This window comes from Felis catus, chromosome D1, assembly GCF_018350175.1.
Source record: "Felis catus isolate Fca126 chromosome D1, F.catus_Fca126_mat1.0, whole genome shotgun sequence".
Taxonomy (NCBI): Eukaryota; Metazoa; Chordata; class Mammalia; order Carnivora; family Felidae; genus Felis; species Felis catus.
The window spans coordinates 81,678,605-81,699,149 of record NC_058377.1 but is presented as its reverse complement, the minus strand read 5'-3'; the positions used below and the strand labels follow the sequence as shown (position 1 = coordinate 81,699,149).

Genomic DNA, 20,545 nt, shown 5'->3' with positions numbered 1-20,545 from the left:
CAGTTGATGCTGCAGAAAAAACTGGAAAAATTGGAGTTTTTAGGCAGACCAGCAGAGATCAACTTCTGGCAAGATTTTTTTCTTTTGAACATGGGTAAGGGTGGCCAGGGTAGGGAGGATTGCCAACTACATAGCCATCGCTCTCCCTTCTTTATCACATACTTTGAGTAAACTGGCTTAAATCCCACCCTTCTCTTTCCTCTTGCACTGACTCCTCTTTGCAATACAAAAGTTGTGGATATCAATTAGAAAATAAGCCAGCATTATACGAGAACATATTTATTGGCTGAATAATAAAACTTAGTTCAGGAGTTATTAGAATTAGAATCCCCCCCCTACTTGAAGTACAGTTTCCAGTAAGCAAACAGAAGAAAACCCCCAAACCAGAACGAATACATTGGTAAGCTACAACATAGGCATTTGGGGGTGTGTTCAAACAATCGACTTTTTTTTTTAATGGACTGTAGCTCTGAGGACACAGGCATACAGTGAGAGACACAGCAAGTCAGCTTAGCGACGTGAGTGTGTACCCCCCACAAAGCTCGCACTTCCTCAATGTGGCCACTTCAGCTTACACACACTCACAGAGGCACCTCAAACGTCTCCCTGCAAAGGACTATTTGCATATAGCTTCCAGCCAATACTCTTACAAAACCCCCCACAAAAACCCAAAAAACTAAAAACAAGACCTTGAAGACCATGGTTAATAAATTAAGAGAGAAAAAGAGGAGAAACAGGCGTCTGCTGGCAGGCAGGCCGCACAGCACCTCAGACAACTGACAGCTTTCAAAGCCCAAGAGGGAAGGCTGAAGGTGAAAAGGAACCATGTGCTCTGCTCTCTGGGTATTTTCTCCAGGATGGGGAAGGTTAATCACTCCCTCCTGCATAAATCGTGTCCTTCTAGACGTGGCAGAAACAGGTGTCTGTGCAGAGTTAGAAAGTCCTCTAAGAAAGGCGGGAGGCATGGCTTTAAATCGGTCTTTCCAAGTAACGAGTCAATAGCAATCCCATAAATAATGTACAAAAACAAAACAGCTCGGCCCTCGCTTATTTCTTTTTAAAGATCACTTCAGATGATTCTCCAAGTGCAAATCCAGATATAAAAAATAATAAGTATAAGGGAGACGTTAGCCCCGGCTTCTGTCCCCACCCTCCACAACGGGGCTGATTTGATGCCCTCTCCCAGGCAGCGCGCCCTCACACCTACACTTTAAGATAATCATTTTTCAGCCGACCCAGCCGGGTCCCATGGCTCCGGATGGTGAGGGCCAGCAGCTCGTATTTGTCCCTGAGCCCCACAGAGATGTCGAGTGTTTCCTTTAGCAGGGACCTGGTGTGGACCAGCATCCCCAAGAAGTCCTCGTTGAGCCTGCTCTCTTGCCGGCTGTCCTGTTCCTGGCCCTGCTTAAACTTGCTTTCCAGCTCAGTGAGGGACTTGTCCGAGTTGGAGTAGGCGTCCCCGATCTGGTGGGACTCCCGCCGCAGGTACTTGCCATAGCTCTCTTCCCCGTCCAGGTCGTAGGAGATGCTCTTGCTGATGCCCTCTAGGACACGCCCAGCATCCTCCACCTGGCGGCCCAGCACGGTGAACTCCTCCCGAAGGCTGAGGCTCAGCAGACTGCTGGCCTGGCTCCCCTCCCCCTGGGAGCAGCGCCGGTGGTCACTCACCCTGAAGAGCAGCTGGCACTTCTCGGGGTCATCATTTTCTTCATAGTCCCCGTCGGGCACGAAATAGTGATGCAGGGTCCCATTGGACATCTCCGGATACAGAGGGCCATCGAAGTAGCCCTGACACAGGTGGCAGAAGAAACCCATCCAGAGGAACTTCAGCAGCACCATCCTGGATAGGCAGGATGACAGGGGACCCCTGGAGAAGACTGTTCGCCCAGGCACGATAGAGGGGAGGGGGTCCCCTCGGCAGTCAGTGCCTCCCTAAGACGGCCACAGCCTCGGTCCCCGCCGGCTTGCTGCACCCTGGCCCCGCCTCCCCAGCAGGCTTCATGTGGCTGTCACCAGCGCCTGGGTAGCGCAGGAGGCGCCCCGGCTCTGCGCTCCTGCGCTCTGGGCTGGAACTCAGCCGGGTCAATCCAGCGGGATCGAGGGCAGGAGAGGGAAGCCCTCCTCCAGGGCGCTGGCAGGCCGCGGGCTCTGCTGCCCCACTCTCTCTCTCAGAGTTCCCCCTTGCTCCTGAAAGGTGGAGCCTGTGGCTGGAGAGAAAGACTCTGGCCTTCTGATACTATTTCAACCTCTGCACTGGGTGGGAATGCGGAGCTTTTCCTTTGGCTAATGATATCCTGAGGATCTCTCTGCTCTCAAATTACAGCTGGTTTCGTCACTTGGAAGCCAGGGAACAAGTTTGGAAAGAAACCTCTCGCCAGGTCTCTTGTTATTAAAGGTACAGGATCTTTTTTTTTTTTTTTTAAGACTGGAAGGGAAACCTTGCAAAATAGAATTTAACTTGAAGGAGAAAACGGGAACAGGGTGAATAGAATTCCCACCACAGAAATCGGTTTGCTATTAACATATGGGGGGGGGGGAGGGTGATTACCCTGCAGGAATACTGCTTCACATTTTAAATAAGTACCAGTTAGATTGGATTTGTTAAGTATGCCTATCATTATCATTTTCAAAGTTTGTGACTTTGAAGGCAAATTTGCCTTGTAAGACATGGCAGTTTTGTTTGGAAATGGTTAGTTAAGTAAAATTTTTAATAACAATACCTGGGAAACAATAGCAATATAGAATACTGATTATTGCAGTAATCAGTTGCTAGTCTGTACAGGAACAAAAGCTGAAAATGGAATTTTGCCGGTTTAATAAGTAAGTGAACCACTGAGAGGATAGTTTAATCTTATGAAAAACCATCCATGCTAAGCTTCTGCATTGCATCTTTAGCCTAACACCACTATTGTCTCTTTTGAGATACTTACAAGTTTTTGAAGCATGTAGGGCTGGCACTCTTATCTCCATTTTCCAGATGGAGAAACCTAGGGGCACAATGGGAAACAAATTGTTTACAGTTACAAAGTTAGATTGTAGCAGAACCAGCACCCATTAAGTCACAGGGTCTTTTCATTTAATTTAGAAAAAAAAAAGTATTTTTTTTTCACAAGGCCATTTTAGTTTATGATCTCTGAGTTAATTAGAAAATTGCCATCCATCAGGCTAACTCATTTGTTCAAGAAAATTTATTGAGCATTTACTATATGCTAGAGTCTAGTTTATTTTATTTTTAAATTTTTTTTATCTATCTATTTAATGTTTATTTATTTTGAGAGAGAGTGAGAGAGCATGAGTAGGAGAGGAGCAGAGAGAGAGGGGGAGGGAGAAAATCCCAAGCAGGCTCTGCACTGTCAGCGCAGAGCCCAACACAAGGCCCAGGAAACATGAGATCATGACCTGAGTGGAAATCAAGGGTCGGACAATCAGGAGTTGGCCGCTCAACTCACTGAGCCCCCAGGCACCCCTAGAGTCTATTTTAGATAGTGCTAACAGAGCTGTGAGAAAAAAAGGAGGCAAATACTTGCCCTTGTGGAGCTTACATTCTAGGAAATTGAGAGAAATTAAATAATATAAATAAATAAGATATATTGTACGTTGGCAGTGATAGGGTTGGAGAAAAGAAAGGATGGGAAAGTGGAGGCAGAATTCCTATTTTCGTAGTTCTTTCCTTTCTGCCTTGAAATATAGCTGAAATACTCCTGTGATCTGCCTGTGTTAGTACTTATCTTCCTCTCCAAGTCATAAGGGACTGGTGTCATTCAGAGCTACAGTGCCATACAATTCTCAGACTGTCATACTTGTTGCCATCACTTTCTGACATAAACAGTCCAGACTCTTGGAGAGACGATGAAAAGTCTGGTTAAGTAACTGGATATTTTGTCAAAGTGGTGCCACATGCGTAGATTTTTTGAGACATGTTGAGTGCACATTTTACTTCCTATCCAGATATTTCACATCGTGAAAACATAGACAAAGGAGTTTTCTTAGCAATTATGCTAACTAAGAAGTCTATGACTTATTTTCACTGCATTCCAGGAGAAAACTACCACCTTCTCCATTTGAGAGACTGGACTGTTGGACTCGACAGCCATATTACTTATTCCTTTTTTTTTTTTTGCTGGGACATTCACAAATAACAGATGGATTCAAATTGGCCACTTGGCCAAAGAAGGGAAGAGGAATTTACTTGGATTCTCTCCACTTCTTGCACAATCCCTCCCTGACTTACTAACCAATTCAATTAAGCAAATCTAAATTAAGCACTTATTACTACTCTGTGCAGGCACAGTGTTAAGTTCGCTATAGATTCAAAGATGTGCAGTGAGACGTTTCAGCCTACAAAGAGCTTGCTTTCTCTGGTTAAAGAGTAGGGCAAATATACACAGACAATCTTGATAAGAATGGCTATGAGTAGTTACTTTTTCCTACAATTACCTCATCTAAAGATATAAGCCCCAGATCTTGTATCAGGAAGGCATCACTTTGGCGCAAGTAACTGAAAGTCGAATCCAATCAGACTAAAGTAAAAAAGGAATTCACTGACTTACAGAAAGTATGTAATTAGATTTTTAGTCCATGCCTGGTTCAGAATCTAGTTTCTCTCTCATCATCTTTTGGTTCTACTTCCTCAGCTTATATTCATTCTTGGGTAGCCTTTTTCATTTGTGGTTCAAAGATGGCTACCAGTGTGTTTGGGGCTATAAACTTCCTTGTTTATGTAGAGTAGCAATGACAGCTTATGAATGGCGGGTCCTTCCAATCAGCCTCAGTGACCATAGTTGGCTTCATTTGGATCATTAATTCATCCTCGAGCCAGACTGTAGTTAGGGGTTTGGGATCAGCCAGAGGGCTTAAAACAATAAGAGCCCAGTTCTGCAGCTGAAGGCAAGGTACCATGCAAATGACATGGCTGAAAATGTTAAGGTCTTATTTGGGAATGGAACAGTATAAGAATGGATTCCGGGGTAGTAACAAATATTCCTCCTACCCCATGCCTTTGTCTTTATTAACCACATCTGAAAGTCACCAGCACTGTTTTGTGGTTGTATAGTGGCAAGTATTTAACAGCTTGCTCTATGGGAGAAAAAAACCTCTTTGTAGCATTTGCTGATGTCCACGGTGTGAAAATGCTCACCACGCCTGGGTCCTGAATGCAGAGTTAGAAGGATGTGCGCAGTGGCATGCCACTATATAACATTTCTGTCATACAGGTACATTAGATCCAGATAACCCCAAGAGCATAGAAAATAGGAAAATGTAGTAAAATAATTGAGAAGTGATGAGTTCTACATATGCATTCCCTTTATTTTAATACAATTTATTTAACTACAAGTTTAAGTAACTTAATTGTTAGTAATGATTGTGTTTAACAATTGACTTGCGAAATCCCCCAAAACCTAACGATTAGCTCTCATGAGCCAGTGCTAGGAAGCTCCAGCAGGTACTAAGTGCCTTTTGCACTAAGCACTTCATCTTATTCATTTTTAAAAGTTATTTATTTATAGGGTCTTCGTACGTGTCCAATCCCATCCTGGGCTGGTCTACTAGAGTCAGAGTTAAGGTGGGCTCCTAAGGATTGGCCTGAAGTAAATGGAGCTAGAAGAAATGTCCCAATCCAGAAATACCAGGCAGAGGACTTGGGAGAGTAACATTAAGCAGTACCCTCTGCTGATAAGGATGATGGTTGAATCTAGGGAGGAAAACTAGAGACAAAGTCGAAGGACAGGCACTGCGTAAATTTAAGAATAAAGGAGGACCCCAGAAGCATGTGAGTAGATAAACACCTAGTACCAGCTTGCTTATTTGCAATCCTAGCCATGCAGTGCCAGCAGAGTTGGCTAGCTTAAAGCTTGTGTGTTCTTTCTTCTTTTCAGTGCACTTTAAAATCTTATTCCTTGGATCCAGTTACTACTTTGGAGAGGGATGCAGGAAATCAGGCTGGCACCATGAGCCTAAAGACCTATAAGATTTCTTAAGCTGTATGATTTCCCTCTGCCAAAGATTTTTGTGATACCCCTGACTGTTCCTGATTATCATATGATTATGATAATAGTGGAATTTCTATAGAAAAGAGGTTTGTATGAGGTGAAGTCCCACTATGTGGTCTGGAGACACAAAAGGAGCCTGGGAAGTGGAAGCTCTCACTCTCAATAGCTTCCTTCCTCCAAACTATTAGGCTGAATCCCTGGATTATATCAGAGAAGGAAGAAGGACAAAGGGAGTTAGCTTGGACCAGAGTAGAGGTTCTGGGGTGGGAGAAGAGAGAAAGGAAAGACAAAGGGGGGAAGATAAGAAGGCCCCAATATTAGCACTTTGGGTATTATTTTATCAGTTAATAGGTAATCACTAGCATTTATTGAGCATCCATTGTTTACAGAGGGTGGGCAGGAGAAAAGAAGAGAAATGGACCAGAAAGAAAAAAAAGAGAACTAGGGAAGAAGAAAAAAGGTAGCAAGTAAAGAAGGAAGAAAGGAAGAGAGAGTAGAATAAATTTTGATGATCTAATCTATTTGTCACATTAACTTACTGAAGTGGTCATTATTATTTGCTGTAAGAACATTGGTTAGAGGCAAAACATTATTAATTAACAAGAACAATCACAAAGTTCCCATGAAATATAGGCAATAAAATATACTCATGAAAACATAATGAGAATGCTTACAAGGAAATAAGTATAATGTGGGAAAGAGTCTGATCAGTTCTCCCAGTCTGTCTCCATTAGTCAGAATAGGCTATGATATGCTGTGGCAACAAAGATCACCAACATGCTAATACCAAATTCAAGTCTACTGCAAGTCAGGATGACTCAGTAACTCTCCTCTATGCCTTAGTTGTAATGGCATTTACTCTAAAAGTCCCTCCTTGATTTCTGGATTTTAATTAGTTCTCCCTATCAGTGCCTTTTATATCACTCTGTTTTTTTGTTTTTTGTTTTTGGTTTTTTTCTCTCATAGCACTTTCCACTGTTTATAATTGCACTTTAACTAATGTATTTATTTGTTCTAGGCTTGTCTCTCCATCTTGATTTACACTACATAAAGACAGGAGATGTATTCCCTTCTATTTCCACAGGGCCTAATATAGTGGCTGGATCATGAAGGGCTTAATGAATATATGTCAGCACCCTAGGTGAAGTTCGTCATTTCCTTATTTAGTGTTTCAGCAAGATGTTCTGTAGTTAGTGTTTCAATGATACTTTTTCTTTGTTCTTCTGTTATGAGTGTTGCATTATATTGGATTATCCAAGAACAAGTCTGTCTTCTCCACTTGACTGTGAATTCTTCAGGGGTTGGGATATGTTTTATTTACCATCATATTCTCTGTGATTAGCCCAGAACCAAACGTATAGCAAGGGCCAAATATTTGTTGTTGTGATAGTTAAAGTGTAGAATTTAGGGAATTCTATTATTTAATAATGGCCAGATAATCTATTTGAGCACATATTTTGTCTGGCCAACAGTCAGCCAGTGATGTCTCACACTTAATCTGGCAGGAGAGAAGGGAAAAAGTCCTGTGAATTCCAATATTCAGAACATTTAGAAGGGAGTATCACTCAGAAGGGCGACTTTTGACCCATCCTAAGTAAACTATGCAGCAGTCTGTACATACAGTCTAGAGTGTTCTGGTCTGTAAACTACAGAAGCATAAGACCACCCTGCAGGGTAATTTGCCATTTGCCTGGTGAAGATTTTTGCTTTACTGCTGTTGGAAGTGCACATCCTGGGTTATGATCCAGCTAGGTCAGAGAAGAATCAAACCTTGTTTGTTTCCCCTCTTCAAGCAGTGTTTTATTTTTCCTCATCATTTCAGTTATCGAGTCCAATAGAACTAGGGGAGATTAGAAAAGGCAGAGAGACAGAGCAAGAGAGAGGATCTACCAGTGTCACTTTGATTCTGCAAGCACTTTGTTCAGCATCCACACGGGCAAACAGGGAGGAGTAGAAGCAACCGTACGGTCTGTTGAGGTTGCGGGGGACATGGGGCGCAAAGGGTCTGCAGATGGAAGTATACAATGAAGATCAGACAAGAGGGACCTACAGAAACTGTGATGAGCTGACAGAGTGAAAACTCACATCGGAGCTTAGGAACAGGACAATGTCATGACATTTTTAGGCCAAGAGCCACTGACTGAGGTTACTGAGAAACAATGGGGCTGAGTCAGTCCCCTTATTCAAGGGACTCTGCTAGTTCTGGTCTTAATAAAACTTATAAAGGAGTCCAGAAAATGGCCAACCAGATGCCCATCAGAAATCAGTCGGGGCGGGGAGTGGAGGGATGTGGCAGGATTAGTAATAGCATTTCACGTTCTTTGTCAAAAAACAGGAACTTTTTCCATACTTGTGTTTCTTGGTTCTTGGCTGCCTTTCTTCAAGATCTTGGAGAGTTAAAAATTGTCTCGCAATGAAAAAGTCCTTGATTATGTTTTGAATCCAAATCCAGTTTTTAATTCTAAAGAAATGCAGTTGGAAGAGGATGATAGGGGCTATTTTGAAGATGAGTCAAAATAGGCTTGTCGGTATTGCCTTTGGGAGGAAAAGTCTGAATGCACTTCAGAAAGCTTGTTTCCAGATCCTGGTTCCAGGCTCAACCCAATTTACTCCACTTCTTATTTTGCAGCTTTGTTTATGCTGCCTAATGAACACTTGCACCTAACTTCTCACTCCTGTTATACTCCTCATTTGGCCCGTATTGCTGATGACTAATTGTCAAACAAATGGAAGCAGAAGACTAAGCTCCTAGAGACATTTGCGATATAACAATTCACTTAATATTCAGGTATCGAATCTTTGTTAGGGCATGCGCTTGTTTAAAACTGGGATGCTCTTCAATCTGACCTAGTTCAGAGTAGGTGCTCAGCAAATATTTGTTGATAGAGGTATTAAGCCAACGATTACAGGATGAGTGACGTTACCAATTTAATACTGACCATATGTCATGAATCATGGAAACGAGCAGGCTCAATGCTATAGACTTGAGACACAATTCATTAGTGTGGTTAAGACTCTTCAACAGGGTTTATATATGACGTAACTAAAGATTATCTAGACTGGAGAAACATACTCATTTACTGATGAACTTTCCCTGCAAAGTTTTTGTTCACAACAAACAACCTTGATGTGTCAGGAGTGAATCTGAGTCACAGTCTGCCTTATCTTTAGCTAGCATGTGATTGCAGTTCTGCAAAGAACAAACAGCAAAGAAACAATGTAAAGATCTATGAAAGGAAAGTATGATAGATTCCATGACATAAAAAAGTATATGTGGAAGTCATTATGTCCGTGACATAAAAAAGTATATGTGGAAGTCATTATGGTCGTGATTATAAATTGGAACATTTGCAACACATTTTGATAAGAAATGTTTAATATTCTTAGTGTATATTGTGGTCATAGAACTCAGTAAGAAAAACACTAGACCCTCAGAAGATACATGAGCAAGTGATATGCTACACAGTTTGCAGTAGAGAAAATTATTCCTATTTAACATATGAAGTATGTAGCCTTGTAAGTAATGAAAAACCAGAAATGAAGATAACAACCAGGTAGTGTTTATCCTAATATTAGTATAAACTAGTTATACTTCTTAATGCTATAATGACATAGAAAAACAAGTATTCTCATATATTGAAGATGGGGATATTAATGGGTTTGACCTTTTTTTTTTAAAAAAAAATTTAATGTTTGTTTTTGAGAGGGAGGGGCAGAGAGAAGGGGACAGAGGACCCACAGAGCCTGATGAGGGGCTCAAACTCATGAGCTGTGAGATCATGACCTGAGCTGAAGTCAGACACTTAACCAACTAGCCACCCAGTTGCCCCAATGGGTTTAACCTTTCTGCAAAGCAATATGATTATTTATATTGAGAAATTTAAAAATTTTCATATCCTTGGACCTAGTCATTTTGCTTCTAGAATATGTGCCAGAAACATAAATACATACAGAAATACATGGAAAAAAATTTAAATAAAGATGTTGGTTGCTGCATTGTTTTTAAGAATAGAAAGGAAGAAACAAGCAAAATGTCCCGAATAGAAAAAAAAAAAAAAAAAACAACAACCAAAAACCAAAAAACTAAACTAAATACATAGTGTATCCATATGTTGGAAAGATTTTACATCTTTTGAAAATTAAATTTAAGATTTTTTTAATAAAATAAGGAAGTATTATGATACAATACTATATGAAAAGTGATTAGTAAAGAAGACAACAAACACCATACAAAGCCAAGGTGGTAATATGACAAAAGGTAGCACGCTTACTTCTATGGAAATAACAGCTATGTCCTTCTTTAATTTGGTCTCCTTTCTCACCTTTCCCACAGTAGGGTATAGTATGAATGTTAGGAAGAAAAAAAAAAAAAAAGAAAGGAAAATAGTACAGAGAGGTAGAAAAGCTTAGGCCACATTCTGAAAGCACTTCCTTCATGGGGCTCCTGACTTTACATTCTTTAGGCAGAATGCTTCTCTGACATCCTGATCCTGGGTCTGCAGACTGCAGACTTTCATTTGCGTTAGTCTCCTAAACCACCAGGCACTGGAGCCAGATACCCAAACCCTTTGGATTTGGAACCTCGGGTAGACACATTCCACTGTCAAAATAAAAGCACATTCTCTCACTGTGGATTTTGAGGGTAAATTCCTAGATTTTTTGGGTGGGAATTTTCATTGCCAGTATTAATGGTTGGGCTGAGAAGGCAAGGTGAGGGAAGATACAATCCCTGTGTGTCGTAGAGTGTTATTTTGTGATACAGCCTCTCAGCACTAGGGTAGGATTTCTAACCAGAAATTCTAAAATCCAGGAATTACAGTCGAGCTAAATAATTCAAGACAACTGGATTTTAATTTTTTTTTCCTTTCTCGTGTCCAGGTCCCTTGTATATTTATTAAGACTTCTGCTTCCCAGATTTTGCCTCATACCCCCACCTGAATGGAAGGAATTTCTATTAGGTAGCTTCAGAGCCTGAGTTGTATCCTGTCACGTACACGAGAAAATAAAAAAAAAATCTACATCATTACATACTTACCGTATTTTTTCTCTTTCATTTCTTTTGACGTAAATGAAGATTTCCTTCAGGGATAGTTAAACCAAGTTTGGATATGTGTGGTTGTCTGCATGCAAATGTTATAAAGAAAATGAGAGAAAAAAGTATAATTTCCCACTCTCAAAGATGAAAAATAAAGAGTGCAGGTTTTAATAAAATGTAACAACAAAATTTGTCTTCATCTTAATGCAATTCACTGAAAATATCCTTTGAAGTATATTTTGCGAAGCTATAAAAAAATAAAAATGAAGTTTGGATGTTAAGAAAGTTTAAAAATAGAGCATGTACTACCAGGGAGGTCTGTCAAGTAACCAAGTAACTGATGATGTTTAGAAAGACTCTTAACCATTTAAAAAAATAGAGAATCCTTTTTTTCCCCCCTTAAGTAGGCCAGTTCCTGATACAAACTGACAGCAAACTATAATTTATGAATAGTGGAAAGACTTGTGACTTATAAATAACAGTGTGGTGACAACACAGTAATATAATAGGATTGAAGATGTTTAATACAGAGAGAACACAAAATAAAAATGTCCTCAGCCTTAACGATTTTAGTTAGTGTTAGGTATACTGAGCCACTTCACTGTGGGGTATGTTACTGGGTCCACGCGTGCTTGGGTAAGATGAGCAAAAGGTTTTCTGCATAGGATAAGCCATCTTCCTTTTTTCTCCTCCCAAATGGTTTATTGATAATGGCTTTATCTCAAAAGTAGAAGCCAAATGGAAAAGGACAAAATGATCCCCAGAGAAGAAAAATATTCCTGCTAGGAATAATATAAACAAGTTTAAAATAACTAAAAGTGATTTGTCATTAAAAATTTACTTTCCACTTGTAGAATGACTTTACAGTCTCCAATTAGAGAAAAATATTTCTTATTTTTAAACCTCATGGACCTTCCTTGGCTCAGGTATGGCTACATTCCAAAGCTGCTTGAAGAGAAGAAAGGGATTAGCTTTGGAATGGTGAATTGTCTGTAGTTTGCACTCATGGGTACTGAACTCCAACAGCTGACAGGAAAGAAAAAAAAGTAAGCATTCCGATGTTAGGTCTATATGAAACCAAACATCAGGCTGGCTGGATACATCTACATTCTAGATACTTGGCAATATGTAGGCAAAATGTTTCTATGTTTTGTTCTTACTGTGGATATTTTAATATATTGGGATCTTAGCCTTAGAATTCTAAATACTGAGATGCTTATAGATATTTTAATTTGAGGAAGAGAAGCTGTTGATTGAAAGTGCCATTCCAAATAACCCCAAACAGAATTTCACCAGAATATACAAATTCGAGTATTACCAGTAAATCTAAGCCACTGGGAAAAAAAAGTCACTCTTTTGTGCTTATGGCCAAGATGAGATATCAGAGGATGAATATACCTTTCAACTTGAAATGACTAAAACACCTGACACAGTACATTAAATAAGAGTTTTTAGGACACTGGGCATTAGGCAAGGAGGACAGTGACCTCAGAAAGTTGGAAAACCAGAGATGATGTAAGGAATGGTAGCCCAGGTGGAGAAGTGGGCTGGAGGTCTTGTGTGGCCAGGTTGGCTAAAGTTCACAGAACAGGGTAGTGGAAAGATAGAACTGCACAGAGAAGGACCTCCAGAAATCTGCAAAGGGTCTCCCTCAAGTCTTCAGCTGAGTATTGATCAGTACATGCATGTAAGGAAACTTCACAGAATTGGAGAAAAAAACCACTGACAGGGTTAGAAGGCACAGTCTCTAGAACTCACACAGGGCTGAGAAGAGGTCCAGTTCCAGCAAGGCAGGGTGGAAAACTTCATTATTCACTGAGTGTTGGGTAGATTACATGAAAGAATTTTGCCTCAGTAGTGGGGAAGTATTAGCCATATTCTAAATCTGCTCTGATCCAGATTTAAAAAGCTTGTAAGCAAAACCTATAAAGATCAAACTATTTCCAGGTAATGTACCCTTATCCCCAAACAAAACTGAGGAATATTTATAAGAATACAAAAGTATGTAACACCCAATAATGTAAAATTAATAAGGTGTACTATTTAATTAAATATTACCAGGCATGCACATTTATCAGGCATTCCTCATCTGGATAAACAGAACCCTTGATGAGGAGAAAAAAAGAAATCAGTCAATCACAGCTGACATAGAAATGAGACAGATGATTGAATTATTAGGCAAGGACATTAAGACAGTTATTACAATTGCTTTTCATTTATTCAAGAAGCTAGAGGAAAGATTGATGATATTAAGTGGAGACATAGTATAAAAAAGAATCAAACTCAACTATAGAGATGAAAGCTAGAATGTCTGAGACATAAAAGAAACCTGATCAGATTAAAGGTAGATAATTCATGGCAGAAAAAGAGATTAGAGAACCAAGGCATGAAAAATATCCACAATGAAACACAGAAACACAAAGGATTAAAAAAGTATGAAGACAACATCAATGAGCTGTGCAACAATCTCAAGCAGCTTTATGTATACATAATTGCAGTTCATGAAGAAGAAAAGGAAGGGTAAAAAGGAAGAGTATCTAAAGATATAATGGCCAATATTTTTCCAAGTTTGGTTAAAACTATAAACTCACAGATCAAAAAAAAAAAACTTAAAAAAACCCTCAATAAAATAATCATGAATCAAGCTATGTAAAACTCGTGACAAAGAGAAAACCTAAAAATCGGCTGAAGGAAAAGGACAAACTGTGGACAGAGGAAGAAAGCTGAGGATGGCAGCAGATTTCTCTCATGGTAAACAATGCAAGCCAGAGGACAGTAGAGAATCTTTAAGTTACTGAAAGAATAAAAACAAAAATCGACAACAAAAAAAGCAAAAACAAAAACCATCAACCAAGAATTCTGTATCTGGCACAAGTATCTTTCAAAAAATAAATCCGCGGAAGATGTGGCCTGAAAGTAGGGTCCCTCTTGTACACTCTTGCCATGACGTACAAGTCGCCAGACTCATGAACATACCACACGGGAATCCCAGCTGTAGGATGTTGGTAGAATGAATGAGAGGCCAGACATGGTAAGGACACTAGAAGGTCAGCATAAGACTCCCCTTTACGTGCTCTAGTAGCGTGAAATATTGTGAGGGTCTTGCTGTCCTTTAACATGTCCAGATGCAATGGGTTTCACCAGCGCATCTACTACTGCTCTACTGGCAAGTATGGGATATTTCTTTAAGGTGCTTTTCCTTTTTTCTGTGCTGCACCAAAGAAAACAGGCCCGGGACTTTTGCACTTTGGGATTTGAGAGGATATTAGGGGTTCTATTTATTGTTTTCCCTTACTCCTACCCCAGGGGTTTATTCTTGGAGTCAAAATTGTGTATAGGTTTACCAAATTCTGTCTAACTTTAACTTTCTTTGAAAATTTTCTTCCTATCTCCTCCAGACTGTAGAATTTCTATGTATTCTCTGTGTAGAAGGAAACGGTGGTTAGCTTCCTGCAAATCTATTGTTTATGCCAGAATCTGAACTAATGAAACCTTAAAAGCTTCAAGCTGAGTTATTTTATTTTTATTTGCATTTTTTTCATTATATCTCTTCACAAATGGATTGTGGAAGACAAAAAAAATACTACACATACTCAGGTTATCATTCCATTAGAATTCCAAACATTTTCTCCTGGCACATTGCTTATGTTTAACTTGCTTTACTCTGTTATTTCATAGCTAGCTGAGAGTCAGAAAAGTACTCTGTGTGTACATGCACAGGTGTGCATACTTACGATGAGTTACTGAAGGGGAAGGAGGGTAACACGCAAGACAAATTTAGATGATGGGCAACATTGCATGAGGGCTGTCCCTGGTTATGATCTTGAAAGCCCTCTTTAGTGCCTTCCTTGGTCTACAGACTATTATTCAGATTGGGAGCTCACAGCCCTGGCAGGACGTTCACTGGGGAAAAATCTATTGAATCATTTCTTGGATTAAACAGGCAAATCAGTCATGTGTCTGAGCCTAGAAGTATAACCAAAAGTTTCCCAGGAGGAAAGTCACAGGAGGTTACCAAACCTTACTGGATATGTAAGAAATAGGTAAATGACTGAGTTTTAAAGTTTTGTCTAATTGCTTGATCATTGTTGTACCTATTGTAAAATGGACCCTGATAGCTATGGAGCAAATTTAAAAGTGTCAAGGGGCTCTGTTTTCCATCAATAAATACTTTTTGAGAGAAATTTTGGTAATGTCATAGAGTTATAGCTATAATAATAGCTAACTCTTGTCATATTTCATCCATTTTAAGATGTTAATCAGTTTAAGATGCACCATTATTTTGTATACAAAAGAAAAAAAAGACTGTCAATAAAACTATAGAAGAATGCTATTTTAGAGTTCTTTCTTTTTAATTTATTGAAAAAAAAAGCCCTTTTAGGCTTATTTAAACATAGACTTTTATAATTTATTCCTTTTGGGCATAAATGTATGAAAAGGAAAGTATAAGAGAAATTCATTTTTTCCTTCCTTCCTTCCTTCCTTCCTTCCTTCCTTCCTTCCTTCCTTCCTTCCTTCTCTTGTTTTGGTCTTCATGATCCTATAGCTCTGGAACTTAAGTTCAAAGTTAGAATTTTTTTTTTTTTTTTTTACAAATTCTTGTTTAATACCCTATTGTTTGCCCTATGCAAAATATGAATTGGTCATATCAGTTTGTCTTTAAGATTCTTTTTTTTCCTCTTCCAGGCACCAGTTTATTCTGTCTTAATTTCTACTGCTTGGTGTGTGATAAGACAGATGATCTTTTTGTAGATACCTCGTTAACAAAATGTTAATGTCTTCACTTACTTCTGGGTGTCTTTCCTTCTCAGGTCTTGGTTGTTGCTTTGCAAGAAAATATGGACTTTTTTGTGATTTTTCATCAATGATATTTGTGTCCTTAATATCAAATGTCACAATATTCCTTTTCTGTGACCCTAAGCATATATTTTAACTTTTGTTTCAGTTGGAAGCACAGTGCTGTCTTGTTGAAAGCCAATGAAAAAGCCAATGACACTCAGTACATATGCAAACAACTATGCAGATACATCAATTAAAATGACAATAATGTGGGCATCCATGGTTGAAATTATGCCAACACAAAGAATGACATTTACCTCCTAAATGCTGCCTGGTCAACAGGGACTACAAATTGTTATACTGTTTTGGGTTGCCCTGGGCCTATTGATAATGGTGTTATAAAGAAGAAATGCCTGGGGGCACTCACCTGGGCCCATACTACTTGTGAGCCCTATAAACATTTCCTGATTGGAGCCATTACTCTTCCTGGACTGGCCCTTGTGGTTCTTATTTTTGAGGGCAGGGCCCACCTCAGCAACAATCATCAGGGAATTTTGAAACAACAAAGTTTATTACTCACAAGTCCTAGAGGATACACAGCAGACTCAGGGCCACGCAGTGAGGTAGCAGTGAGAGAGAGAGAGAGAGAAAGAGAGAAGCCAAGAGAATGAGAAAGAGAAAGAGAGAGGCAAAGAGAGAGAGAGACAGACCTAGTATTTTCCAGGTTCACTCTAATTGGTGAATTTAAAACAGAAGAGTGGGAAGTTAGCCATGGGAAGGGAAAGCAGGGTTACTCAGTGAGTTATCTAGGTCAATCAGGGCTTTCTAAAAGGGGAAATTCATGGGTGGGGAGTCCTGGCTCTTTATCTGGTTGTGTAGCTGCCAAAGTGTTTATTTGAGATGCATATCTTTGAAATGGATGCCTGGACAACCAAAAGCTTAATGTCAAGCACCTACAATACAATATATATTTTTTTAAAAAAGCGATTGCCAGGCATTTACCCTACACATCTACTGAAGATACTTCCTAACTTCAGAGATGGTAAGACTGTGCAGAAAATGCATTTTGCAACTGAAGAAGTGCAACATTGAGCATGTATCTGGCTCAGTGCTTCACCTAATTTAATTGTTGCAACAGACATGGCAAATCAGGATTACCAGTTTTTTCATCCCTATTTTGCGGATGAGGGAATTGAGACTCATGGAGGTGTATAACTTGCCCACAGTCATAAAACTGATGCACTGAGGAACTGAGATTTTCACACAAATCTGCCTGACATAAGCCCCCAAGCTCCTTACCACTGTGCTAACCTTTCTTTTTGGGGACTGGAACGAGGGAGTCCAAGCCTCCCTTAAAGTTTGTGTGGCTCTCCAAAATCACTTGGACATGATTTTTGCTCTCAAAGCAAACTTCATTGTATGACTTAGATAAGTATTCACTATACATTTGTAGAATGAATAAAAGCTGTTGCAATCTGTTCTGAATATTGAACGTCCATAATATGCCAAAGTTATGTTGTAGGAAATCACAGCTTTTGAGAAAAGACTTGTAATGGGAACTCACTTTCATAAAGATGCATGCAAAAACTCCAGGGTCCAGCAGTGTTATTCATTACTGCTATATTAAAATGTAATAAATACCACTGAGAAGCTATTACGTGACAGTCAACAAATAGTAGACTGTTTTGTGATCATCCTTATTTTGAGTATATATTTTCTGCTTGGCTGTTATACCAAAGGCAATGAGCATAGATTCTCATGCTCAAAACAGAGTGAGTTGGGCAAAGGAGAGGAGCAGAGTGAAAGGGAGAGCTACAGTCACCTGGCAGAGCACATCCTTTTCTGGGAGGCCAGATCCAGATGTGGCGCAAGAAACTGCTATTCATTAGAGACCTAAGGGTGATGCCTCCTGTTTTCCTCCTTTGAGTCTGTACTAAAGAAAAGAGGTTTCAACTGCTTTCTAACACAAATCTTTGTATTGAGAATCACATATAATACTCATTTGTTCTCTCCCAGCCACATCCCAACCCACTGATAGAACCCAGGAAGTAACTGCGAACAAGTAACATCCTACAGTTATACCAAGGCCCCTTTTATCATTTCTCAGCTCTTCCTTAGAGATCAGGTAAATAGTATCTATTCTGGGGTTTGCACAATACGGATTGGGTTAAAGTGTGGAGAGATTTTCTTCACTATGAAAGACATGGTAAATTATTTGTGTTTTATATGTGATGTAATACTAATCAATGTGATTTTTCTTATGTACTCTGTAGAGTCAATGAATCATGGTATCTTATGGCTAGATATCATTTAATCTAACTCCAGTGCAATAGAGGAATATTCTCAATCACATCACTAGTTAGTGGCCACTGATGTCTGTTGGAACTTCTCCAGTAGTGGAGAAAAAAAGCAGCTTATTCCAGTATTAGAGAATGTTTATGCTGAGCTGAGCTTTATATCCTTGTATCATCCATCTCTCGGTATTCGTAGTACCCCCTACTATATCATGTCTTTCTCTTGCTTAGACATATTCATATTGTACATGTCAGCTAATTTTTCTTTTTGTTTAGCCCCTCCTGCCCATTGGGCAACAGATGATTGAGTTACGAGCAAACACAAGACCCAGGAATTATCCCCCCTTGAGATTTTGAACCAAGAGATGCTGAGACCATGACTGATCATTGAGAGCTTCACAGTGGATCCCCCAGGATTTAGAGTGTGTATGTCAGTGGATCTACCATAAAGAGAACAAAGCCCAAATGGAAAAATTGACTGTCTCTTGAATCATGATGAACAAGAGGTAGAATTGGTTGGTGGAGAGAAGAGAGGCCTGTCAGGTAGGATTAATATTCCATTCTATTATTTTAATTACACCTTTTAGTATAACTCTATTTCAAGAGTATTAGAAAAGTGTGATATGTGATGAAAGAACTTTGGTAAACAGAATAAATTTCTTGGTTTAATGGACACCAAATAAAGCAGAATATAAATGACCTTCTTTATCTGGTCTGTTTGTCGTAGCAAATACCGGAATCGAATTGTCAATAGTGTCATCCCCAGGTCTTGCCTGACAGTGGCCAAGTGCTGAACCCCACAGAATGTGACCTTAAGGTCACATTACTTCTTAAAAGTAATATATTGGTCTTTGAGAGAGAATTCTTAAAGAAATCTTTGGTCCTGAAAATTCACACTGAAGGCCATCCCTCTGCCTGCTGAAGTGACTGTGGGAGCATGTATTAAGAGGAGCCTCTATCCGCCTGTTTCTTTAAGTGACCGCAGTGAGCAGAAGCCATTGCCAAGCCAACTGGATACTTAGCATGAGTAAGAAATCAACTTTTGGTCTGCTCTCTGCTGCAATTTTGCAGTTATTCTTACCACACCGTAACCTGGTTTATCCTGACAGACCTGAGAGAGGTCAACTTTTGCCTTGATCTTCCTCTTTGTTCAGTGCTGTGTATTAGAACGTCAAATGATTAGGGTATCTATTCCAGGAGGACTACATACTCAGGTGCTCTAGTTAGCACACCCCAAACGCAAGATGAGGTAGCTGCAAATATTTTGAATATTTAGTGTTACCAGGCAAAACTGAACTGAGGCATCCATCTTCACATGGGGATTTTCCTGCCGCAAGAGGATTAAAGAACCCACACCTTTAACCACCGCACAGTCTTCATTAAACTGTCTTTAGTTGACACTGGTAAGAACTGCCACTCTGACTCTCCTTTTTTCCATATTCTTTGTGGACAAACCCTCAATCTGCTACCTCTTTTGGGTTTGACGCATTCAGGTTGTGACCATGAGTAAACCAGCCAATCCGTGCACCTTTTAATCTCTAGTCTCCTATTGTGACTTTATTTTGGAACTGGACTCTTAGAGGCCAACCTATTTACACCAATTTCCCCACTTGTTCAACCTCATTTTCTCCCATTTCTTGTCTGTACTACAAAACCAGGGGATTTAAAGCTAAATTAATCTCGCCCTCCAGGACCGATGTCCTACTCCAAAGATGGAAGTCATATGACATAGGCTGTACCACAGCCACAGAATACATCACAAATCTTTCACAACACACCTTCTACTTTGCCTTATGCCTTTCTCAGCAGGGCTATAGGCAATTACTACCGATCCATTTATTGATTTATCGGTACGTTCATTTTACCTCAGCAAGTATTTCTTGTTATTATTCAAAGATATTTATAATTTTTGCACCTCAGCAAGTATTTATTGAACACTTGTTATATACCAGGTCCTGCTCTAGGCATTGGATATAAACTGGAAATTATAATACTGAACTTGAGTTTCCAAGATGAAATGACAATGCATTTCAATACTCTTGTGAACTCTAAAGCTCTAATCAAAGAGATTGGAAAGAAGTTTCCATATTCCTCAATTTCAAATTTTCTCTTTATGTAACAGTTTTGTAAAGTATGGTTCCTAATTTATCACTGATATTTTACTTGGTACTAAACCACAGGCAGAAAATTCCACAGGCTTAGAAATCTAGCAGATTTTAAAAAAATAAATTGTCTAATATTTACACGGCCAAGTTATTTAACTTTTTGGGTCTCCGTTTTTTTTGTTTTTTGGGTTTTTTTTTTTTGTGTGTGGAGATACTTAACACAGTAATAGGTGTATAAGAACTCTTGAGAGGGTGAAATAAGAAAATATTTGTAAAGCATTTAGCATTGCGATTTGCACTTGGTAAGCTCTCCATAATCTTGGCTATTGTTAGTACCCTAAA

General features: G+C 39.5%; 1 protein-coding gene across 1 annotated transcript; it reads right to left on the bottom strand.

Moving 5' to 3' along the window:
* Positions 1-263: 263 nt before the first annotated feature.
* FIBIN (fin bud initiation factor homolog) lies at positions 264-2,281 on the bottom strand. Its single transcript, XM_006937160.5, has one exon. It carries the CDS (start codon positions 1,837-1,839, stop codon positions 1,204-1,206), a length of 636 nt encoding a protein of 211 aa, XP_006937222.1. The 5' UTR covers positions 1,840-2,281; the 3' UTR covers positions 264-1,203.
* Positions 2,282-20,545: the final 18,264 nt, after the last annotated feature.

Bases quoted from the DNA above. Each gene is read 5' to 3' on its own strand.
- FIBIN (XM_006937160.5), bottom strand. From the start codon at position 1,839: ATGGTGCTGCTGAAGTTCCTCTGGATGGGTTTCTTCTGCCACCTGTGT.